Genomic DNA, 26,231 nt, shown 5'->3' with positions numbered 1-26,231 from the left:
CTACTGTGATTAGTAACTTTTCATATTTATGAAATATGTAATGAGGCCTTCGGGTATTGCTATAAAATAAACAGCAGTATTGCTTATAACCTATGAACACGAGTTCATAGTTAATTAGCTTGTCTTCATTAACAATCATTTATTAATGCTATGACAAAATCATAATCCCTTTTTAGAAAAGCAACCTGGGTATAAAATAGCTAGTCATCCATTTTGATTAATAGAGCTCTGTAAGTCACAATATATGTGTAGAAAAGGGTGATCAAGATTTCACTGCCTCAACTGATTCCTGCAGGATTACAAACTCTCTCTCTCTCTCCCCCAGCTGATACCCTACAGAGGGAGGATGCAGTCACGTGACTGTAACTGCTTCCTCCCTATGACATCATTGCTTTTGCAGCCATACCAGTAACGAAAGGATGCTATCAAAATCTGTGGGACTGGGCTAAATGATGTTGCTTTGCAGGTAAGAGACAATTCTCCGAAAGCTAATTTGCCAGTCTCTTTCTGTGTGGTCATCCTAGAGCTCAATCTCTGTTAGGCAGATCTTGCAATAGAAAATACAGCAGAGCAGTTTCTGTGCAAGCAGAGGATTTGCAGGTACAGGGGCTGCTTCTTTGCGCTTTACAGTTCTTCCAGCTAACATCTCTAGCAGCAATGCTGCCAGATGGAGCTTTAAAGCTGAAGAAGGCCCATTGTCCTGAAATGGGCCCTGTATCGTACATGGGCCCTTCTTGTAAGTGCCAAATTATGTATTTACATTAGCAGCCATCAGCCTAGATCAGTACAGAGAGGCATAGCAATATTGTCTTGATTATGTTCCCTGTTTTTCGTCACACATAAAGCAAATTAGTATAAAAATGAAATGTCTCTAGTTCTTTAAAAAAAATGAAAATTGGTCTAGGAGTTAGCAGATCTTAATGGAGACTATTTCTGTTTGTTTGCTGACAGTATTTTTAAGGACCTAGTCCAGTAGGTTTTTTGCATAATTGATTTGCATGATGTCAGGTGGTTTTTGTTTGCAAGGATTTTGTCATCCGATATAAGCAATGACAATTATTCATCAGGGATGGGGCAAGGGACATGAGAAGGCTAGCAGCCTCTTGCTATTTAACCCAAAGTCCTAGTGATATAACCTGAATGTATTTAAGTCACAATTAAAGTGGTAATCGAGCAAAACTTCAAATTCCAGAGTTTTTTTCCCTTCAGCTGTAATTGCACACAATGAAAATACATGAAGATAAATCATTCAGGGTTGGGGGAATGTTTGCTACTCTGTTATTTTCTAGTTCATTTAAAAAATGTATTTTGTTCCTAGCAACCTAAAAATAATGGCAAATGCCAGGAGTTTTAGGAGGCAAGACATCAAAATCACTTAAGAGCATGACAGTTGAATAAGAAAATTTCTCCTGCTTTCAGTCATTTGTAAGAACCTTGATGAATAATTTTCTGTCTTTGTCAGAGAATGGATGATGACGCGGCAGCTGCAGCAGCAGCAGGGAAATGGTCAAATTAATTAGACAGATTATGCAGGAAGTTTTTTTGATTCTTGACATTCCCTTCATACATCTTTTCCCACCATTGAAAATGCAAGAAAAGATATGCCATGATATGAGTTTTGTGTGTGCATGTGCATCTGTCCGTGCATGTGGGGGAAATCTGATTGTGTTATGTTTTTAAATGTATTGTATGTCCTAGTGAAGGAAGAACTTGAATGGGTGTATACCACTATCACTGATGGTTAAAATCTAACATAATAACAGAAAGCATTAAAGCAGGGGTTCTCAAACTGGGGGTCACGAGGTTATTACGAGGGGTCATGAGCTGTCACCCTCCACCCCCAAGCCCTGCTTTGCCTCCAGCATTTATAATGGTGTTAAATATTTAAACAAGTGTTTTTAATGCATAAGGGGCGGGTCATACTCAGAGGCTTGCTGTAGGAAAGGGGTCACCAGTACAAAAGTCTGAGAACCCCTGCATTAAAGGCTATGTGGTCAAATGTGTCTTAAAGAGACTTCAGCTCTATAAGCCTTTTTTAAAAAAACATTTCAGACAAAATCAAATCTTGTAGAGAAAAGCATCTCCAGAGAGCTTTCATTTTTCCACACCTAGGCACTAAAAGCAATGTGAACACATTTCAAATTGCCATATTAACAAGCTTGCACTAAATGCATTCTGGTGCTTCCAATGCTGGATTTATCTGTTCAAACTTCTTAGAAATCTCGACAAGAGAGTTGTGTGAATTCTCTCTCACACTTAAACTGTGCTAATATGTTGTTGTTTAATATAGACCATAGTGCTTGGCTCCCACTAGCGTGGCTTTTTGCCTGTGTGAAAAATGCATGAAGACTTCAGCCCTGATCTTTTAAAGGCAAACTTTAATTTATTTTTCCAGTGGTAACACTTGAATTCATTAACAAAATCTGGTGGGAACAAAGGCTGTCAAGACTGATATGAGTCAGGCATTTCCATCCAGCAAAATGATATGATACCAAGCTGAGTACATTTTATCCCTATGACCCATGCAGATGTTTTGTGTGCATAACACAAGCAGAATATTGCCCTTAAACTCCACTTTCCATTCACTTAGATCCTCCTTCTGCTGTACTGTTTGGCTATTGTGTAGGGCACCCATGACTGTATTGCTGTTCAGTGAAATGAATCATGCCATAGATTCAGATACCAATTACGTTTTATGTTTAAAAAAAAAAAAAAAAAAAGACAATTTTCAAATTTGGTATTTCTGGACAGGGGTGCTGGGACAATTTGTATAGTGGAGGTGCTGAGAGCCATTGAACCAAACTGTCAACCCTGTATATGATGGAAACCATTTCAAGCCAGGTGGTGCGGCAGCACCCCCTGCCCTCCTAGTTCCAGCACCTATGTTTCTGGACTGCAGACCAGGAAATGACTCATGGCTAATGCAAAACTTCCAGGTCTTGGCAAAAAATCCATATAATGATGCTCAGCTCTTATATAGCAGTTCTCACTTCTTAATCTCGAAGTGCTTCGCAAAGGAAGGTTCCCCCTATTTGCAGATAAGGAACACGTGCAAGAAGAGAAACCTGGAGTGTAAGCTCCCAGAGGTTGGATGTGACCAGTGACCCATATGTTTCCAGCCCTGGTCTAGTGCTCAGTGTTGTCATCCCTAAGCATTCAAAAATCATGAGTCTGAACCCAAAAAGGAGGTGAAGTGACTTGCCTGAGGTCATACAGCAACTCAGTGAGAGATTCAGCAATAGAAGCCATGCCCCTGACTCCCACTCTAGTGCCGTGCCACTGGCCCATGTTGTCTCCTCGTGGTTGTGTAGAAAGGATTTGCTGCACAGTCTGTTATTCACTCTCTCTGTTTCTGTTAGAATCACAAGAGCTGAAAGAACAGAACAATCTAGTAGTGGCCTACCTAGTGCAGGGCTGTCACCTTGTGTGCTGAGGGCTGACGAGCCGTTTCACTCAGAGCTCTGGGGCCGGCGCTAAAACGTTCTCTATCAGGAGGCTAACTTTGCCATCTGACTGCAGAGATGGTAAGCACTGCATTTAAAGAAGGACATTTTTAAAAAGCGAATGCATTCATGAAACCTCCTTTCCTTTGTCCATTGATAACGCAACCCCTCGCCCGCACCTAGTAGTGAATTTTCTCTTTTCCAGCACTTACAGTCTATCGGCAAGCTTGCCTTGATAAGACCATCCTCTGTCGGCACAGCAGGGTGGCACCGTTCACGATCACGGTCCCACAGACGTTCTAGGTCCTGTCGGCGCTCCCGCTCCCAACGCCGCTCGCAGTCCCAGCACCATTCTCCTCCTCGGTACCGGTCGCATTCGCAGCACCGTTTAATATCCCGTTCGCCGGCCCGCTACTCTTGACACTGCTCCAGCTCCCGGCACTGCTCCAGGCACCGTGACTCCCGTAGCCACTCCCGACATCGAGACTCGAGATCTCAGTCGACCTCTTGTCACCGCTCTGGTCGCAGGTCCCGATCTCATTCCCGGTACCGGTATGCCTCCCAGTACCGGTCCCCAGTGCCGAGTAGAGCAAGGTCCACTAGAGACAGAGACTCTGCCCAGGGCTTTTCAACCCCTCCATGGCCATCCAGACACGCATCAGTGTTGTCCCACACGGACAGCTCTTATGCACAGGACCGCAATTCTGATATGCCCACCAGAGTCTTCCAAGAGGCCCAGGCCCAAGACCAAGGCCCCCATCAGTGGTCTTTCTGGACACCTTGGGCATACCACCAGGCCCAAGACATACCAGTAGTTCCGTCCCACTCTGTCCCATCAGAGCACTGAGTGCCAGAGGTGACAGTTAGCTGTCGTCCTCCGACTGCTACAGAGGAAGCCCCAGTTCACCCACCGGACTCCCAGGTTCCACTGGAGCAGGAAGTCGCCGAAGAACAAGAGGCCACACAGGACCCACTCGTCCCCGGCATCTCCTCTTCCTCTTCTCCAGATGAGGCGGTGGCAGGAACATCCTCCTTGGGCCCTCCTCCAATCGACCTGGAGAGCCCATCAGGACCTCCTCAGGAGGTAGCACTCATATGAACCTCGCAGGTGGGAGGAGGTCCCGGAGGTAGAGGACCCTGTAGTGGACATTCTGTCGGCGGATCCCCACCAGAGTGGCCCTACATTTATTCAAGGACCATCCAGCCAATGCCGATACTATATGGCAGTCCCAGCCTCTATCCCTCCGCAGCCAGGGAGTCGACGTAAAATACATGGTGCCTCTAAAGGGTACCGAGTTACTTGTAATGTCCATCCTACTCCCTGCTCACATAGTTGTCCAGTCTGTTAATGAAGAGGACGAAGCCATGGCCAGCAGGCGCCAGCCTCGAATTCGAAGGAGGCTAGGCGAATGGACGTACTCGCGCGCTAGTATACTCAGCCAGGCACCCTACAGCTCCGGGGTGGCAATCAACAAGCCCGCTTAGCTGCTATAATTATAACACCTGGGCGGAACGGTGGGTAAGTTTACGGGAGCTACCTCCCTCAAGACTTCCCGCCAAGAGTGCGCTGCCTCTCTTGGAAGGAAGGGAAAAGGTGGCCAGAACTTCCCTTCCAGGCTTCGTTCGGTGGAATGCGGCCACCTCAGCAGCCAGGACTCTGGCCTCAGGTGTTTGCCATGAGCGCATCTCATGGCTTCAGGTTTCAAGCCTCCCACCGGAGCTGCAAGTATACCATCCAGGACTGGCCATTTGATGGTAAAGGGTCTCTTTCTCCAGAAAAGACTGACCCCAGGCTGCAAAGCCTGAAGGACAACAGGGTCATTAATGCGCGCTCCTCTGGCATGCATACGCCGGTGACCGAGCCAATGAGGCCTTTCCGTCCCCAGCCTCACGTCCGCCTATTGTACTCTGCCGCCTAGACAAAGACAGGACTTTGGCAGGCGGCGCGGCCGAGGTGGTCGTAGACGACAATCAGGACCCTAAGGGGGCCAAAATCAAGGTTCCTCGAAACCATCAGCCGGACCAAATACAAATTTTTGAAGGTGCGCCCGAGAGTGGCGTACCAGTTACAGGCCAGGATCCTTCTCCTCCCTTCTCCAACCATCTCTCCTACTTCCTCCCGGCGTGGTCCCAGTTAACTTCAGATCGCTGGGCCCTACGCACAGTGAAGTATGGGTGCCACCTCCAATTTATTTCAACCGCGTCCCTCTTCAGGGACCCCTCTCATGAGCAATTCCTGTTGCAAGAGGTGTGGACGCTTCTCGCCATAGGAGCTATAGAGGAGGTACCAAAGGATGAAAGGGGCAAGAGGTTTTACCTCCTTTATTTCCTAATGCCCAAGTCGAAGGGAGGTCTCAGATCTATCCTAGACCTGCGAGGACTCAACAAGTTTATAACAAAATTGAAGTTCCGCATGGTATCCCTGGGGACCATTATCCCATCCTTGGATCCTGGAGACTGGTATGCCGCCCTTGATATGAACACGTACTTTCACATCACCATTTTTCCTTCACACAGGAGGTACCTCCGCTTCGTAGCCAACCGTCAGCACTTCCAGTTTACGGTCCTGTCGTTTGGCCTTTCTACAGCCCCAAGGGTATTTACAAAGTGTATGGCCGTAGTCACCGCCTATCTCCGCCGACATCGGATACACGTTTTTCCATATCTGGACGATTTGGCTCATCCGAGGGGCCTCCAAGACACAAGTCACCCAGCATGTGGGCATCGTCAAGGACCTATTCACACGTCTAGGCCTGATGATCAATATAGAAAAATCCACTCTGGTTCCCACGCAGAGGTTAGGCTTCATAGGAGCTATCCTGCACTCCAATGGCAACAATCATCCGAGGTCTACAGAATTTCCTGACGACCTCGGCTCGCACTTGTCTCAGTCTCCTGGGTCACATAGCTGCCTACACGTTCGTAACCAAATACGCCAGACTTCGCCTCCGTCCTCTTCAAGCTTGGCTCAACTCGGTATACCGCGCGGCAGGGACCCAATAGACACGATTTACCATTCCCCCAAGCACCCTAGGCTCCCTAGACTGGTGGCTAACTCCCTCCCTGGTGTGTACAGGGCTGCTGTTCCATCCGCCCCAGCCCTCAATGTCACAGACAACGGACGCGTCATCTCTCGGCTGGGGTGCTCACCTCGGACACCTTCGTACTCAAGGCCTCTGGTCATCTCAGGAGCTGGCATTACACATAAATGTCCGAGAACTGAGAGCAGTCCGCCTGGCGTGCCAGGCATTCCAGCAACATTTACAAGGCCATTGTGTCTCAGTGCTTACAGGCAACATAACGGCTATGTACTACATAAACAAGCAGGGAGGGGCATGATCCTCCCCCCTTTGTCAGGAGGCCATCCAACTCTGGGACTTTTGCATAGCCCACTCGATAGACCTGGTAGCCTCCTTTCTCCTAGGGGTTTGGAACACTCTGGCGGATTGACTCAGCAGGTCCTTCCTGTCTCACAAGTAGTTGATCCCCCGGGACGTTATTCATTCTGTTTTCCAGAAGTGGGAATTTCCCCACATAGACCTGTTCGCTTCCCACGCGAACAGGAAATGCCAGATGTTCTGCTCCTTCCAAGGTCTCTCCCTGGGATCGATCTCGGACGCTTTCCTGATGCCGTGGAAGAGCCAGCTACTTTATGCCTTCCCACTGTTCCCGTTGGTTCACAAGTTCCTGCTAAAACTCCCCAGGGACAGAGCGCGCCTAATCATGATTGCTCCAGCATGGCTTAGGCAGCACTGGTACACCATGTTGCTCGACTTGTTCATAGCCAACCCAATTACCCTGCCACTCCACCCAGACCTCATAACTCAGGACCACGACAGGCTTCGCCACCCAGACCTACAGAGCCTTCACCTCACGGCGTGGCTGGTGCCTGGCTAAACCAGTCAGAGTTACATTGTTGTGTATCAGTAAGACAAGTTCTCCTGGGTAGCAGGAAACCTTCCACCCGGTCAACGTATCTGGCCAAGTGGAAGCGTTTCTCCTGCTGGTGCGAAACGCATAATCTTACTCCCACTGAGGTCTCGATTCCCTCTATTTTGGACTACCTCTGGTCTCTCAAACAGCAGGGCCTAGCAGTATCATCACTGAGGGTACGCTTTGGCAGCCATCTCTACCTTCCACCCAGGGGAAGAACTGGCTGTTCCGTGTTCTCACACCTATTGTTTCAGGTTCCTCAAGGGCTTGGAGCGCTTATACCCCAAGTACACCGCCCCAGCCCGACTGGGACCTCAACCTGGTTTTTAACCAGGCTTATGTCTCCCCCATTCGAGCCGTTAGCAACCTGCTTGCTACTCTACCTGTCTTGAAGACAGCTTTCCTCGTAGCCATTACATCAGCAGACGAGTCTCCGAGCTTAGGGCTCTTACTGTGGATCCGCCGTACACTGTGTTCCACAGGGACAAGGTGCAGTTGCGGCCACACCGGCGCATTTCCTCCCTAAAATGGTGTTTCGGCCTTTTCATGTTAACCAGGACATCTTTCTCCTGGTCTTTCTCTCCCTTCTTCCCAAAGCCACACTCAACGTGACGGAAGCAACAGTTGCACTCCCTGGACGTCCATAGAAACGCTCGCATTTTATGTTGAGCAGACAAAACCCTTTCGTAAAACGCCCCAACTCTTTGTCGCAGTAGCAGACCGAATGAAAGGCCTACCTGTTTCCTCTCACAGGATCTCAATCTTGGGTGACAGCGTGCATCCGCACTTGTTATGATTTGGCTCATATTTCCTCAAGCCACATCACCGTGCATTCTACCAGGGCTCCGGCTTCATCTGCCTCCTTCCTGGCTCGTGTACCTATCCAGGAGATATGTCGCGCAGCTACCTGGTCTCGGTCCACACCTTTGCTTCACATTATGCTCTGGTTCAACAGTCCAGAGATGATGCAGCCTTTGGCTCAGCAGTTTTTGCATTCTGCAACATCTCACTCCGACCTCACCGCCTAGGTAAGGCTTGGGAATCGCCTAATTGGAATCGATATGAGCAAGCACTCGAAGAAGAAAAGACGATTACTCACCTTTGTAACTGTTGTTTCTTCGAGATGTGTTGCTCATATCCATTCCAACACCCGCCCTCCTTCCCACTGTTGGAGTAGCGGCAAGAAGGAACTGAGGGACGGTTTGGGTCGCAGGGGTATATATCCGGCGCCACTCCAGGGGGCGCCCAGCCGACCCACCAAGTGTTGCTAGGGTAAAAATCTTCCAGCGAACGTGCACGCAGTGCGCGCACACCTAACTGGAATGGATATGAGCAACACATCTCGAAGAACAACAGTTACAAAGGTGAGTAACCGTCTTTTCTCCCAACATGCCAACGTTTGTAGTCTACATCTTGTCTTTCACATGGCTGCTGCTGCTGAAGCACACTGGACCTTGGGCTACACTGGGACACATCTCTCTGCTAAGTTTGAAATACCTTTTTTATGGTGGTATCCACTAGTCCCCTCTCTTTCATAAAAGTATTTGCTGCCTAAGTTCAGTTGTACTCTTTATTTTGAAGGGCTTAAGTATGATAATTCTTGAAATACTTGTTTGCTTGCAAATGTGTAATTACCCATGTCCTGGAGTCATTCTGCCTCTCATCAGTAATATCCTTGGGCTTCATCACACTAGTTCTGTTAATGGATCACATTAAAATCTGTTTCCATAAAGAGAGTCAAACGGAACCCTTTCCTCTTCAAACCCCATTTTGATTATTGTATACTACATGGATTCCAGGCAATTTTCTTGCGAGTGACTCGTGTAAGAATGTGGAATGCAACCCACTGCTCATTTGGATAAAAGCTTCATGGAAGCAGTGAGCTCCATGAGAGAAAAGTAATGGCCTGAGTAGGGCAGAGGTCATCATACTTAGCTCAAAAACAATGCTTAGAACTGATTCAATAATGACATTGACCAGCTCCTATCTATACTCCTTGGCTACAGGCTGGTGGGTGTTGACACGGGGGAATCCATCATAAGAATAAAGAAATACTCATGTGCAATGGTCAGAGTACACTCAGAAAGATCCTATAGGGAAAGGAGGAATCAAGCAACAGATTTTGAGTTAATTTAATGAAAGGTTTCTGGCTAACAATGTTGGAAACAGAGTTTTTCTATTCATGGTACAGAGATTTGCAGTGTGAGCTTCTCCACTGTGCTCAGCTCATATCCCCGAATCCTGATGTTGAGGATTCCATGCAAACTGACGTACTTTTGCAGAGAGAGCCAACCGAAGTATTAAATTAAAAGGAATATAAATCAATGAGCTCAAAAGCAGACCTTCTGAAACAGTAATGGAATAAAGATCAATTTTAATGAAGAAAGCAAGACTAGAAAATAATATATGTGAATCATATAAGAATTACTGGTGTGTGAGAAATCCTAACATCTGAAAGCTGACTTCTGAGTGTTCATTTCTCAACCACAACATTGCATCATCTCCTGATTTTGTTTAATTAAATTTCCCTATTTCCTTTAAAAGACAAAAGGGAGGAAGTTGGTGCTAAACCACAGAGCTCTCTTCCCTGAACTGAACAAAAGTTAACTGTGAGTCATCCTTTATTAAAGAAGCATTAATAACACAACCTGAAAAACCCAATATAGAGTAATTCTAAACTCTGTGTATGAAATTGCTGACTTTGCACATAAAGTTGAGATCTACAGAACCAGTTTTCTTCAGACTTAGGCAGCCATTTAAGTCTCACTGGGAACAACAAAACAAACTGAGTTCGATGTTTTTAGCTTGAGCTGATTTTGAGTTATGGGAGTGCAAAAATTCCACTTGGAACATATGGGGAAAGTGGTTTGTTTGGGTTTTTTTTTCTTCTGACATAACTCAACAATTTTGCTCAAACTTTCCAAGAAAACTCAAGCTGTGACCAAACACAGCATATTTCAGACCAAAAAGAATTTTTTTGAAAAAAGACTTACAATTAAACTGAAAAGGGAGGTGGTGGGAGAGAGCTTAGGATGAAAGCTAGAAGTTAACCTTAAATATAGTGAATGCTACCATCACAGGTGAGGCTGTGTTTTAGCATTAGCAGGGACAGCCTTATGATTTACAGGGCGCCTAGCAAGAACTAGAAGACAGGAGATCGGGCCATAAATTCTTACTGCTTCCATTCTCATTGGCAGAGAGGAGCGAAGATCTGGCAGTGAGAGTCTGCCTCCCCGTACATTCATGCTGCCAAAGATGCAGATTTTGTTGGCGGGTGAATTTCAGAGTGTCCATGGATTCTGAGGCACCAGTGGACACTTGCTTTGCTTGGTCTTAAGACCAGCTCTATTATCCTTACTATGCTTTTATCCTTACGTGGAATAGCTGAGAGCTAATGGCTGGAGATCATGATTTAATCTGGAGCACGTCTTTCCCTTTGTGCCTTAAGTTTCCAGTGATTAGCCCATGTGTTTTTCCTTTCTTCCAGAATCTCTCCCATGTGATGCTATGCCCTGTGTTTTTTCATTACTGCTACAGCTTCACATTTTTTCCATGGAGATTATTCAGGGTAAAACTACACATCAAATATATACTGCTTTTAGCTTGCCCACAGCATCATAGCGGGAGACTGCTTTATATATGGTAACCAACCCATATAAAAATGTACCACAATATCTTAAAGTAATGTTCCAAACCACTTCATCTCTCTGTAGAGATACTGCTGTTTTAGGTGAGTGCTGTAGAATATAGTAATGTGTTTTCTCCTTATAAGAGAGGTCTATATGATAGACCCAGAAGCATAATAATAAAAATACTGTTAGTTTTAATCTCTAACTGGTCTCACTTTCTTATGCTAGATCATGCTTCCAAACAGGCTTGTACTGTTTTCTTTGGGGGATGGAGGCACTGTTCTAATTAAATGACCTTTTAAAATTTTTAAGTTGATATGGAAGGTCAATAGATCAATCAATATGCTCATTTATGACTTTGAAAACCAACAGCTTTACATTGCCTATGGGTATTTTTAAACACAATTAAAATGCAGTTTAACATGCCAGTGGTTCAGTCATGCCTTCACTAAACATATTTTGTAAATCATCACTCACTACCTTTTCTTTAATATTTAGAAGAATGTTCCATAACCTTTTAATTACCTTCAAGTGCACTTACAATGATGCAGCACCATGTAGCTGTTATAACGTCATTTTCCTGTCTGTATGTTGGTTGTTGATATGGAAAGATTTTTTTTAAAGAGGAAGGAGGTATTTCTTGTGCCAGGGCTGTGGGCAAATTCATCATCATGATATTTTGAGAGTTAGAGTAAAGTAAGCATCTTTACTTGAAATTATGAAAAGTGTTGATAAAATACTGGAAATTAAATATAGAAATGACTTTTTCTTTGTTGAGTATATGTCCATGTGTACTCCCACGTAGGTGCGCATGCGCCACATGCATGCAAGATCAGTTTTTTTGACTAGCTGTGTCTGTCAGGGCTGCACATACACCCTCTGCCTCCTTGTGCTCCTGTGTGAGGTCATAAAAGACAGAATCGTTGCAACCCTCCCATGGCAACAAGACAGAACTTGGCAAATGTTCAATCTGCTACTACTCCAATTTTGTGAAAAAAATCTTCCTTCACTCTTCATTAAGGCATTATCAGCAACTCTGCCATACAGAGGTCCAGCCACTTCGAGCCAGCCACCATGTGCCATGGTAGACTCCAAACCCTGCCTGTCATGTTATGAACTGATCCCTATCAAAGATGGACACTGTGGCTTTTCTGCCCAGTCAGATATGCTCTGTGTTTAAGTCCTTTTCCTCCACATATCCAGAGAGGCTTGGCTCAAGCTACGCCTGCAGAGGCAGTCCATTTGGATTGCTTCAGACCCAGAGGTGACCATCACTACCAGATCAAGGAGAGATGAATCAACATCAGCCAGTGCTCCTGTGAGTACACATTGTACTTCAGGCTCAAACACTGGAAACAAGGCAAAGAGAGCACTGGCAGAACCAGTCTTGGTGTCTTGGACACTAACCACCTCAACATCAATGAAGTCTTCAGCACTGGACACCTCAGTATGGATGAACCTGGCACTAACATCCCAAAGAGTAAAGCCAGCATCTGTGCTCAGACATAAAGTTGACATTCTTTCACAGAGCTGGATGGAGCCCAGTATAGCGCCAAATATGAAGGAAAGTCCCAGAAGGAGAAACACACACAATCACTTTTCAAAGCACAGAGCCTCTGAGTTCTAGATCAGAGCAGGGAACAATAAACCAGGCACCAACCTCAGTACCCGGCAATGCTCTGAGATACACCTAGAGGACACTGGATCATGTCCAGAGATGTTCCCTAGTCCAAAAAGGCGAGTGGTGCTGGAAATGGCCTTTGATACTTTATCGCCCTATGGCACCACTGTTTGAAGAGAAGATATATCCCTCCTCACTATCACCAGTGTACTCTCTCTCACTGGTTTCAAGTACAAATCTGTCTTCTCTGCCCTCAAAGAAAGCACCAACCAGGGAGCTGTTATTCACAGCTCCACCCCAAATGGGATGTGAGTGGCATTGGGTTGGCCAGCCACAACCAAGCCAGTGCCCATATGGCATGTCATCTTGGCCACATCTGATGAATCTAGGAGCAGATCCCCCTCCCACATTTCCAGAAAGAGGAGGAGATCCCATTCCCCAGCGGCATCATTAGCCGGGCTGTTTGTGCCAAAACCAGAGGTGGACCTCCAGGAGCAAGAAGCAACAGAAGGATTACGTCAACCTTGTCTCCACCCAAAGAGTCATCATCATTGCCAGATGAGGCAATGACACCATCCCCGACACTCGGATGGACAACTTGAAAGCTTTTAATGACTTCCTGTCCCATATTGTGGAGACCCTGGATACTGACTACATTTATAAGAGAGAAGTCTCACCAACTCTTTGACATTTTGAGTGCCACATAACATTGGCCAGAATTGCCCTCCCTATTAACGGTGGATCCTGGATCTGGGCAAAGGACCATGTAAAACGCTACTCTTCCTCTCACTTTTAAAGGAACAGAGAAGAGAGATCAGGGGCACTTACAACTATCCAAAACCCAAGTTCCCTGGTTGTTTTGGCAGCTGAGGAAAAATCAGTGCCCACAAAAGAGATACATGCAGACAAAAATCCCAAAACGTTTGACCTTTTTGGATGTAAGGCACATTTTGTCATCCTCACTGCAGCTTTGAGTGAGTGAACTACCAGGTTCTGTTTAACAAATACAATGTCCTCGCTTTGAGAGGATCACTCACTTCCTATTTTATATCCCACAAGGAAATAGGGGTAAGTTAAAGGAGATCATGAAGGAGGGTTAATTGGTCATGAGAACATCTCTACCGGCAGCATCTGATATGCCCTCAAGGTTGATGGCTACAGGTGTCATTATGAAAGTGGTCTCATGGCACCAAGTATCTGAAGGTACCATGGTACCTTGTGAAATACAGGCTATTAAAAGGACCAGCCCTTCAGGGAGATGGAGATCTTCAGACAGAAAACAAACACAGCACTCTGCTCCGCCAAGGCCCACACTATGGTCCTTAGGGATTTACCCATTGGTCCTCTATAGGAAGTCATTGAATTACCAGAGGACAGTGTCCCACTCCTGAACCTGACAGTCACAGTACACACAAAGAAAGAAGCCCAGGTACTCTAGGGAGTGCCAGTTTTCTGCCTCTTTGTCTAACTCAGTCCCCTCTGAGGCAGCAGATTTGACTGGAGAGTTGAGTCATACTGGAGTCAATCTGGAATCTGCACCCACCCTTGAGAATCACCTTGTTCCTTTCTACCAGGCCTGAGTGGCCATTACAGCTGATTGGTTCATGGCTTTTGGTTTGGAGGATACATATTTCCATATAGCTGTACACCTGATCCACAGGAAGTATCTAAGACTCATAGTGGGACCAAATCATTCCCAGTACCAGGTACAACCATCCAGACTTTCCATGACACTGAGAGTCTTCGTGAAGTAGCAGCACAACTCAGGAAGAAAGACATTCTCATCTATCCTTACCTGAACAATTGGCTGATCAAGGGCAGATCCCCGCAGGAGACGGCAACAAGCCTAGAATATACTCTCTCCCTGTTCTCTCAGAGCTCCTGGTGAACTATGAAAAATTGTCTCTAACCCTATCACAAACTATATTTCACAGACTATAGTTCATAGGAGCCTTGATTGACTCCATGGTGGTAGGAGTGTACCTCCCCAAAGACCGGTTCCTGTTTGATGCAGTCACTGTTACTTGGACTAGAATCAAACCTGATTACGATAGCATGGACATGTCTGGGGCTGCTAGGTCATGTGTGACTCCACTTGCCAGACTTCACTTGAGACTGCTCTAAATCTGTCTGTGTGCCTCTGTGAAACAACAAGTGAGCAAAAACGTTTCGGTTACACTTCACATCATTGCAGAACTGAAATGGTGGAAAGGGACCCAAAGATGTGTGTGGAAGGTGTGCCATTCTCTGATTTTTTTTTTCTCCCCCCAGTCAGTGTCTTTAATCACAGATGCATCAGGCACAGGTTGGGAGCCCATCTGGACCATCAAAAATGCAAGGGACCTGGTCCCCAGAAGATGTCTGGTCCATATAATTTTCCTGGAATTCAGAGCCATCAGGCTAGTATGCCTGTTCTTCAAAACTCCATAGTGCAGATCTTGACAGACAACACATCTGCAATGCACTATGTAAACAGGCACGGAAATGTACATTCATCTCCCCTCTCTCTGGAAGCCATCAAGTTCTGGATATGTTGTCACCACACAGGATAGCAGAGATGCTTTTTCCCTTCCAGGAGTTAGCAACAACCTGGCAGACTTCCTGACCAGACAACCGGTGACTACTCACAAGTGGTCCCTACAGAGATCCATCATAGAACCAATATCCCCTGGCTGGAGGTTCCCAGGACAGACTGTTTGCCACCAAGGTTAATACCAAGTGCCAGAATTACTGCTCTAAAGAACGCATGAGCCCAGGCTTATTGCTCAACACCTTGCTTCTGTGGTGGAGCCCACATCTCCTTTATGTCTTGTCACTGTAATTCCTCTGATCTCCAGGGTGATTTCCAACATAAAGAGAGGTTTTTCTCGTAACCCCATCCTAGGTAAGACAGCTTTGGCTGACCGACCTGATACACATGTCTGTTCAGCAGCTGATCTAGTTTTCACACTGCACAGACCTGATCTCACAGGACTATCATCAGATACTCCATCCAGACCCGAAATGTCTGCACCTGACAGCCTGGGTGTTGGCTCATTAAGTACCATGGACAGGAACTGCTCTAGGCAAGTCCTAGAGATCCTGCTGTAGAGCAGGAAGGCATCCACCAGAGGGATTTATCAATCAAAATGGATGAAGTTCTCAATTTGGCTGGCCCAGCAGAGCCACATATGCTTTGATACCATGGATCTTCAACTACTTGCTGCATCTGTAGCACTCTGGCAAATCATTTTGCTCCATCAAGTTTGCAATGATCTTAGGATGCCGTTCAGCAGTACAGTCATGCTCCATCTTCACTCACTGGCAGTATCAAAGTTCCTCAAGAGTCTATGTACATATCCACTGGTCAGAGAACCCGGCTCCTGGGACCTCAGCATCATCTTCTTGAAATTCCTAGGCCTCCATTCGAATCCCTTTCAGAATGCTCCTTACTTCATCTCAGGCTGAATGCTCTCTTCCTACTGGATATCACTTCGGCCAGGAGACTGAATGAGCTTTAAGTATTTAAATACTGACCCTCCTGCAGTGACCTTGCACAGAATGAAATAGTGCTGAAACTTCACCCCAAGTTCATCCCCAGGGTGGTCTCAGAATTCTACCTAAATCAATCCATTATCCTATCTGTTTTCTTCCTCGAGCCCCACACTACATTGAGAGAAAAGAAGTTACGTACACTGGACGTTTCCAGAATCTTATGTCAACAGACCCAAATCATTGAGGCTATCTCCTCATTTATTGCTGGCTGTAGCTGGCCATTCCAAGGGCTGGGCCATCTCACTTCAAAGAATATCTAAGTTACTATCACGACATACCATACCATGGAGAAATCCCAAGGCAAACTCCACTATGTTGTGCTTCTGCATGGCAGCCAACTCATAGACTCAGAGGTCAGAAGGGACCAATATGATCATCTAGTCTGATCTCCTGTACAAGGCAGGCCACAGAACCCTACCCATCCACTTTTATAACAACCCCTAACCCATGACTGAGTTATTGAAGTCCTCAAAATTGTGGTTTGAAGACCTCAAGCCGCAGAGAATCCACCAGCAAGCGACCCATGCCCCACGCTGCAGAGGAAGGCGAAAAACCTAGTACCACATTTGGCATAGGGCAAAGACAGGGTTCTGGATGCTTTAGAAAAGAAGATCCATACAAATATAAAGTGTAAAGCAGGAGTTTACAATGCCACATCAGTCTTCACCAGCCAGGTCCCTTCTTCCCTCAGTCTCATTTCTTTCTTTTGTTAAAGCACAAAATTAACTGACGAGAATAATGATTCAAAATCTGCAAGGGGCACAAATTCCATACAGCAAAGCTAGATTCTTATCTTCAAGACAAATATAAAGATTGAAGCAATAAAGCATAAAGGTGACTTTTCTGTAGTTGATAGCAATTATTGTAGGTAGAGAAGTAATTGAGTAACTGTGATATGTTCAAAGTAACTTGAAACTTGTTGGAATTTCATTAATAAAACCACTGTCTGCTTCTCTCTGATGTGGCCAATTAAAATAGAAAACAGGATGAAGAGAATGTGCTATGGAACTAACATGTCTAGTTGCAATAAACTACAGCCAAGCGTTTTCCTTTGATGGCTTTTCAACTAGTTGTTTCCAGTCAATGTGCTTTTCAGTTTCCTCTGGGCTGCAAGACATTCTAGTCTGTCCTTGCTAGAGCAAATATACTTTGTATCAAATCAGTCACCATCCTAACTAGAACACCATTTCACTGATACATCCTTTCTAGCTGTGTGTGGTTTCTACATTAGCACGTGTTGTAACAATGTTACAAAGCTGAGTATTTTCCACTCTAAACATAATTTTATCACCCCTGTGTAAAACTTTGCTCCAGGCAGGGCCAATCAGAGGGGGGCCAGGAGGGCCATTTGGCCTGGGCCTCAAGCTCAGAGCGGACCTCAGATTTAGACACTTGTCAATTTTTTGGCATTTGATAAGTTTTGCAACTTGTTTTTATGCGCATCCCTGTCGGACCAAAATGTGACACATTCTCTCAGCTTAGAGCTGCAAATTTAAGCAAATAAGAGATGTGATTTGGTAAAAGACATAATTTTTTTGTTAACTGATATAGATTTTGTCATATTAAAGAGTTAAAAATTTTCATAAATATTAATATATCAGTTCTGATGGCACAAGATTAGACTGTGATGAACGTGTCCTCTCAGATCAGCTGATTATATAAACAAACCACTACTAGTGGCTGGTGCTAGATCAAGTGTGTGTTGAAAGGTAGAGAATTGTTACATTTTAGTGTCTTTAGTTTTACATCCAGTTGACTCAGGAATTATTTGTGTGTGAGAATTCCTCATTGTTGTCTTCATATAGTAGCTAAAAGAGGTGACTGGTTGGTTGGTTGAGCCCTAGCTTGGTAGCTTGGCCATCATCATAGGCTTTCGTAGCCTATAGGCCCAGCTTCAAGATTGTCCTCACACATTTTTACCTTGTACAGTGAGTTTCATGAGGGCACACGTTTGAAATTTTTGGACATTATCTCTCTCTGTATCTGTGCCATGTTTACTATATATATATATATCTATGTCATCCCTTTGTCTTGGGACAAGAGCATTTGAATGGGCTCTCCATGCTTAATATCAATTGTGACATTAAGTGAAGGCTAGATTTTCCTTCACTAATTAGTGCATTTGCACAGAAAAAGGCTAGAAAAGCATTTGTTAAATACAAAAATATTCTAATTATGTCTCTCTCTTTTTGGTGCCTTATTTTGTTTTCATGTGCCGTCATTTTTTATTTTTATTATGGTTAGGGGCCTCAAAAGCTGGAGGTGGACTTGGGCCTCTTTGGACCTCTGAGAGGGCCTGGCTCCAGGTGACAATTTAGTGTACAATTGGCTTTTTCTGAAGTACATCTGAAGTAGTCTTTTTCTGAAAGATAATTGATCCATTTAAGAGTGCAGAAAAGCATCTTAAAACTCAAAAATTCTGTATGGTTTTATATGACAAAATTTTAGAAATGATGAGTACAATCCCTACAGAATTTGATGTGCTTATTTGCATATCAACAGCCAGAATGCTCTTTTTTATATTCCTGTGCAAGTGTCTTGAATTCTATCAGCTTGTTTGTAGGCACTGACCTCTTCTGTGTCAGCTTTACATAATGGGGCCTTCTCACTTTTTAATTTTTTTAATTATTAAATATAGTCTGCTTTATCAGAACATACTTAGGGAAATACTGTCAAATTCACAGTAGGCACTTATTGAGGTTAGAAGTTCATTGGAGCGTGCATGGATTGTTTTTAAGCTGAATGAAACAAGTGATCTACATGAAATTCTGTAAGGTGAGTTCACAACTGGTTGAAATTCTGTACTCAGAGTAGTTATCAATGGTTTGCTGTCAAACTGGGAGGATGTATCTAGTTGGGTCCCAAGATGTCAGTCCTGGGTCTGGTGCAACTAATATTTTCATTAATGACTTGGTTAATGGAGTGAAAAGTATGCTTATAAAATTTGCAGATGACACCAAGCTGCGAGGGGACACAAGCATTTTGGAGGACAGGATTAGAGTTCAAAATTACCTTTACAAATAGGAGAATTGGTCTGAAATCAACAAAATGAAATTCAATAAAAATAAGTGCAAAGTACTTAGGAAGAAAAAAACAAACGCACAACTACAAAATGGAGAGTAAGTGATGAGGTGGTAATACTGCTGAAAAGGATCTTTATGGTGGATCATAAATATAATCTGAGTCAACAATGTGATACAGTTGTGAAATAGGCTAATATAATTGAGGTGTATTAACATGAGTGTCATACATAAGAAACAGGAGATAACTTTCCCACTCTACTCAGCGCTGGCGAGGCCTCCGCTGAAGTACTGTGTTCAATTCTGGGTGCCACGCTTTAGGAAAGTTGTGATGCTGAGAATGGACTTGCCACCACTGTCCTATAAACATCTAACAGCATTTTGTTGGAGTCTGATGGTCTCACTGTGATGGAAGTGGAACTATGCTGTAATAATTTATTACTAAGGTATGTTGTTATTGAGATGTTCAGTGTATGAATATATTGTTTTAGTTTAATAAAAACTGTAAGGAAAAACAAGCAAGGAGGGGAAAGAATAAGATAAGCCATCCCTAAGCAAACACTGAAGGGTTGTTAAGAGATAATGCCAGGATAAGAAAAGGCCTGGAAACCAGAAGATCAGAAAGAGTATATCAATTTTAAAAGGAACACACACTCAAGAGGAGCAGTTGTTCACACAGTCCCTCCAAACCCAGCTAGGGTGTCTGAAGAAACTAGGCCTACCTAGGTTGCCATCACAGGATGGTAGGGATTTAGGTAAGATAGACAGAGACTATTGTTTTAAAATCCTTTTTTTGTCTATGCTTTGTTCCTACTGTCAAAGTAAACAATACTTTGGTTTAAGGAGGTTGTTGGGTCACTGTATTCACAGACTCCTGAAGGGAAAAATCACAGGGACTAACTCCAGTCAGACCTGCTGGGCAAGCACAGTTGATACACGTTGTAGCTCAGGGTGCAATCTAAGAGGGAGAGAATTGTGTACTTCTACCCTCAAGATAGGTAAAAGCACAAACCCTGCCTTCTGAGGAGATGCATTCACAGAAACTGGGAAGGGACAGAAGTGCAGCTAGACCTGAAACCATGACACTTGCCAGCACGCAGGCAATACTAATAAACATGTAGGTTAACTGGAGTGCTGATTTTCTATGAATAGATGATATGTGGTGAACTAGCTGAAACAGTGGGCAATTTAAAAAAACCAAACACTTACAGCAGTGTGTTCATTGTGAGAGTGTGATATCGACATACAGCACTGAGAATCTCTAGCAGCCAGGCACACAAATTCACAGGAAACACTAAATAATGGCATGGAACTATTTGACTATGGACAACAGTGTGATCCCAAAACAAAAACACATTTAAATCTACAACCAGAGTCGCATCCAGTTTTCATCCTCACAACTGTGTCAGGTCACAAACATCCAAAATTTTACTCAGCTAGCATCAAGCCACAAAACACATGGTCTTTGGTTATGAAGTGATCAGTGCTGGATGAGAAGCAGAAGGATGGTCCAGTGATTAGGGCACTAGCCTGGGACATGAGGGAACTGGATTAAGTTCCTGGCTCTGTCACAGACTTCTGGTGTGACCATGGGCAAGTCACTTAGTCTTTGTGCCTCGGGTTTCCAGCTGTAAAATGAGAATAATAGAGTGCTATTACCTAATGGGTGTAGTGAGTATAAATCCATTAAAAAGTGTGAGGTGCTCAGATACTGATGATGATGGGGGCGTATAAGTACCTGAGATAGATTAAGATAAGCATGTGCAGGAGAGTCTTTGCCATCTGCTGGGTTATCTGTCATTATTTCTCAGTGTCACTCTTTCACTTCTACTTTTACTGAAGAAGCCAGTCCAGCAGCAAATTATTCTTGCATTGCATTGCATTGCTATGTTGGACACTTTGTCTGGGTTTCATGTCCTTCTCAACCTTTGGACTCCATAGGTTGATTCATTTTCAGATAAACATGCCATGGTGCTTGAAGATTATTTGATTTCTGCACTTAAGACTTTCTATAAATTTATCATGGTGACTGCTGCACTCTTTGTAAAATTATGCCTTTTTTTTTTTCAGTTGTCTGCTCAGAGCAGATTGTCAATTTAGTGTAAAAAAAACAAAAAAACAAAAAAAAACACAAAAAAAAAGTCCCTAATTAGCAGTGCTCAAAGGAACAGAAGCTCAGAAAACTGAGCTCTGGTGCTTATGTCCTATATGTTCCCACCACAAAAAATTAAAGGAACTGAAAAAGGGATTAAATATAATTTAAAATTAAAAATATAGGAAAGTGGACTGGGAGGAGCTGAGCACAGCACCAGGGACAGGTCTGCCACATTTTTGCCTGTTTTAATTATAGGAATCAGTAAATTTCCTAAGAAATTCATGGGGGCCAGATTCTGCCTTTACCTGCACGTGTATAGCACTCATTGACACACATGTGGGATTTGTGTGTTGATATCTGAGAGCAGAATATGATCCAAAGTGTTTAAGATTTTATTAACCTTATCAATCTATAGCGAAAGGACATTCTTTCTGCTAAGGAATTCCAAATGCTGCAGAACTGCTCCTGTCAGGTTACCTAAGGATCTTTAAAGTCCATATTTATCTCCAATTTTTCCTTGTAAATTGCAGCTGGTGTCTACAGCAGTCTATTTAATCAGTACTACCCCCACCACTTGTCAGACCTCATCATGAGAACAGGCAGTCTTTTTTGAACTATCACCTGAGTGACCACATAGGAACCTGCACTTTCAACAGAGCTTGGGAATTCTATGCAAAAATTTTGCGCAGGGTGAATGTATTTTTTCTGTTGATGTAGGCTTTAGAAACAATTATTTTTCATACATACTAAGCTCCTTTAAACAAGACTGGTTATCTCATGCTCCCACCATTCTTGCATTTTGTGTGTAGTGGCAGTTCAAGGGTTTTCTGAATAATTTTTTTCTGAAACAAATGGATATGTTGCATGAATTTTCTAAATTTGTGTGTTTTCCTCCTACAGATACTAATATGGTTAATGCAGGAGACATGAATGGTTCTGGCAATCTGATGGATTTCCTGGATGAGCCTTTCCCTGATGTTGGGACATATGAGGACTTCCACACCATTGATTGGCTGAGAGAAAAATCGCGTGATACTGACAGACATAGGAAGGTAAATCAAAACCAAGTCATCAACGATGACCTTTTATTTCAAAAGGTCAGACTTTGGAAAATTAAGGGAATTAGTTGAAAAAGTCAGCTGGACTGAGGAGCTCAAGGGTTTAAATATGGAGCAGGGTTGGCATTTTTTCAAATCAACTGTACAAAAAAATTGGAAATTTGCATCCCAAGTAAGAGGGAGAAACTTGAAGAGAGAGGTTGTAGGCCCACCTGGATAAATAATCCCCTCAAAAAGGTTATTAGGAGTAAATAGAGAGCCTATTAGGATTTGGAAAAGGTGTTAATCAACAAAGAAAGCTACAATGTGGAGGTTCGAAAATGCCAGAATAAAAAGAGAATTGCTAAAAGTCAAGCTAAAGGAGTTCTTGCTAAGGAAATTAAAATAAATAATGAGGTTTTTTAGTTATATAACTAGAAGTAGACTAAGGATGGTTGATGTTGGGCCACTATGCAGTGTGGATGGGAAGGAGATGAAAGATAATCAAGGTATGGCCCCAAAACTAAATGAATACTTTGTCTTGATTTCAATAATGATGATAATATGGAATGTGGGTACGAAGGCAGTATGGCTGATGGAAATGAGTGTCTAGAAATGGAAATGACCACGTCTGAGGTGAAAGAAAAACAAGAAGAGCTTAATGCACTCAAATCAGGCATACTGGACAATTCCCACCTCAGAATACTGAAAGAACCAGCACATGAGATTGCTAGTCCAGTTGCAAGGATTTGTAATGAATTTATCTTTTCGGGGTAATACCATATGCCTGGAGACTAGCTCAGGGCTGCCCGGGGTGGGGGGCGGGCAAGTGGGGCAATTTGCCCCAGGCTCCGCAGGGGCCCCCACGAGAATGGCTGAGGCTCACTCCCCGGCCCCAGCCCGACCCCACCTCTGCCCCTCTCCTGGAACCTCAGCGCATTCAGGAGCTTCACTTGGCAGCATGGATCCAACGGGGCCCCTGAGCTCCGCCCCGCTCAGAGCCGCGTGGTAAGGAGGCGGGACTGCGAGCTCTCGCGGGGCCTGAGCTCCCTCCGCTTAGCGTGGAGCTCGCAATCCCGCCCACTGACCACGCAGCTCTGAGCAGGGCGGTGCTCAGGGGCCCCACCGGAGACACGCTACCGCTGTCGAGGGAAGTTCCTGAATGCACTGAGGCTCCGAGTGAGGGGGGAGTCGGGGTTAAAGGGCTGGGGCGCGGGGGTTGGCTAAGGGGCAGGGAGTCCTGGGGATAGGGAGTGGGCAGAGGTTGGGGGTGTTCAGGGGATAGGGAATGGGGAGGTTGGATCGTGGGCGTTCCGGGGTCTGTCAGGACTCAGCGGGGGGTGGGGAGTGGATAGGGGTCGGGGCAGTCAGGGGACAAGGAGCAGGGGTGGGGTCCCAGGGTGGTGGTTGGGGGTGGGGTCTCTGGGGGACGGTGAGGGGACAAAGAGCAGGATGGGTCAGGGATTCTGAGGGGGGCAGTCAGGAGGCAGGAAGTGGGTGGGGGTTGGATAGGGGGTAGGGCCAGGCTGTTTGGCAAACACAGCCTTCCCTACCCTAAAGCTCATTCAGCGGTTTGAGGCTTGCAGAATAGCCAAGCTGTTAGCTTTTCCATTAGGGCTACCATCCCTTTCACTTCTCAAATGCCAAATTATAGTCTATATTTAATTTCCGTGCCATAGGGAGATTCATGTCAGGGGAGGGTAGCTTCATTTAAACTAGCCACTGGGGGAGGGATCACATGAGAAGAGTAATATCCTTCCCAGCCCTACCAAGGGAGACCTCCCTCTCCTGTATTCCCTGAGGCTTCAAAGGCCTGGTCTACACTACGCGTTTAAATCAATTTAAACAGCGTTAAATTGATTTAATGCTGTACCCGTCCACACTACAACGCTCTTTATATCGATATAAAAAACACTTTATATCGATTTCCGTACTCCTCCCAGACGAGAGGAGTAGCGCTAAAATCGATATAAACATATCGTGTTAGGGTTAGTGTGGACGGAAATCAACGTTATTGGCCTCCGGGCGGTATCCCAGTTTGAGAACCCTGGGTTAATTTAATTTTAGCACCCTGTGTCCATTCACATGCATGTGCTATTTTGAGCATTTCAGTTTTCACAACATAGGCTCATCCCAGATTCTGGAACAAGCTCAAATGCTCAGTTCGTGGAGTATGTACATAAGCTATACTAAAGACAAACCCACAGTAACCGTCTCCAGTTTGTGAGGGACCCCATGGAGCCAGTCTCTAGGAAACAGATAAATGCATGGAGGTTAAGTCCATTAATGGCTATTAGCCAGGATGGGTAAGGAATGGTGTCCCTAGCCTCTGTTTGTCAGAGGGTGGAGATGGATGGCAGGAGAGAGATCACTTGATCATTACCTGTTAGGTTCACTCCCTCTGGGGCACTTGGCATTGGCCATTGTCGGTAGACAGGTACTGGGCTGGATGGACCTTTGGTTTGACCCAGTATGGCTGTTCTTATGTTCTAACCTAAATGAACCCAAAGTTATGGAGACAGATATGAGTCAAGGAAGCCAGCAGAGTATCAGAAACCTGAAAAAATCTCTGACCGGATGGCTCAGGCATTTGGTCACAAGCTGAGGTGGTTCAAAAGTTTTTTGGATTTTTTTTGAGCAGAATTTTTGTATTGTTTCTTTAAACAATCAAACACAGCAAGCAGCAAATATTTGACCACACACTTCTGAAACTCCATACCATATTCAGGTTTTGGCACACTAATTTCAGCTTTTCAATTAAAAAAACCACAACAAATTTTGAAGGAAAGCAGACATTGTCCGTGATTTTTTCCTGCTTTTTAAAAACCCCTAGTTTTCGATCCAGAAAAAGTTTTGATGGAAAATATTTGTCCAACCCTTTTAATGAGCTTTAGTGCCTTTTAGCACTGGCTGATGCTGAGAACCAGTGATACCTTGTAAAGAAGTTTTCTCAAAACTGGGTTTGTGCCGAGATGCAGAAGGTTTATTTTTCCCAGGGCCGCCCATGGGTGCGGAGCAAGTGGGGCAATTGGCGCCGGGCCCCGCAGGGGCCCCCACGAGAATATAGTGTTGTATAGTATTGCAATTTTTTTTATGGAAGAGGCCCCTGAAATTGCTTTCCCCCAAGCCCCCTGAATCCTCTGGGCGGCCCTGGACTAGCTAACATTGTACCTATATTTAAGAAAGAGAAAAAGGGTGATCTGGACAATTACAGACCTCTTAGTCTGACCTCAATAGTATGCAAGGTTTCAGAACAAATTATGAAGAAAAGAATAATTAAAGCCATAGAAGTAAAGGGGATTCAATGTAACATGGTTTTACCAAAGGTAGATCAGGCCAGACTAACCTGATTTCCTCCTTTGACAAAATAACTGATTTTTTAGCAATGGGAAATGCAGTAGATCTAATATACTTGGACTTCAGTAAAGCATTTGACTCTGGGCCACATGGGAAATTATTTGTTAAATTAGGGATTGATTGATTCAAGCATTGTAAGGTGGATAAGGAATTGGCTAAAGGAGAGCAGGCAACGGGTTGTATTGAAAAATGAATTCTCAAACTGAAGGGAGGTTACTAGTGGAGTTCCAAGAGGATCAGTCTTGGTCCAACCTTATTCAGTATTTTTATTAATGACCTTGACACAAAAAGGAGGAGTGTGCTATTGAAATTTGCTGATGATACAAAGTTGGGAGGCATCCTCAATACAGAGGAGGATCGAAATATTACGTAAAAAGATCTGCATGACCTTGAAGACTAGAGTGATAGAAATGGGATGAAATTCAATAGTATAAAGTGCACTTAAGATCTAATAATAAGAATGTCTGCTTCAATCTGGTGGCTCATCAGTTGAAAGCAATAGAGGAGGAAAAAGGCATGGGTGTGTGGGTCGATCTCAGGATAACTATAACCCACTAATGTG

At 44.4% G+C, this 26,231-nt stretch overlaps 1 protein-coding gene across 2 annotated transcripts in view; it reads left to right on the top strand.

Moving 5' to 3' along the window:
- CLCN4 (chloride voltage-gated channel 4) overlaps positions 1-26,231 on the top strand; it is a 75,227-nt gene that overhangs the window by 2,832 nt on the left and 46,164 nt on the right. The window contains exons 2-3 of one of the 2 annotated variants that reach the window (XM_032779755.2): positions 326-466; positions 22,176-22,327. In XM_032779755.2, coding sequence (XP_032635646.1) covers positions 22,184-22,327 — 144 coding nt within the window. In that variant the 5' untranslated portion in view covers positions 326-466; positions 22,176-22,183. The remainder of the gene's footprint in view (positions 1-325; positions 467-22,175; positions 22,328-26,231) is intronic. The other variant, XM_032779754.2, reaches the window with a different exon arrangement.

Source organism: Chelonoidis abingdonii, chromosome 1 (assembly GCF_003597395.2).
Source record: "Chelonoidis abingdonii isolate Lonesome George chromosome 1, CheloAbing_2.0, whole genome shotgun sequence".
In the NCBI taxonomy this organism is placed as follows: Eukaryota; Metazoa; Chordata; order Testudines; family Testudinidae; genus Chelonoidis; species Chelonoidis abingdonii.
This window is presented reverse-complemented; position numbering and strand designations above follow the sequence as displayed.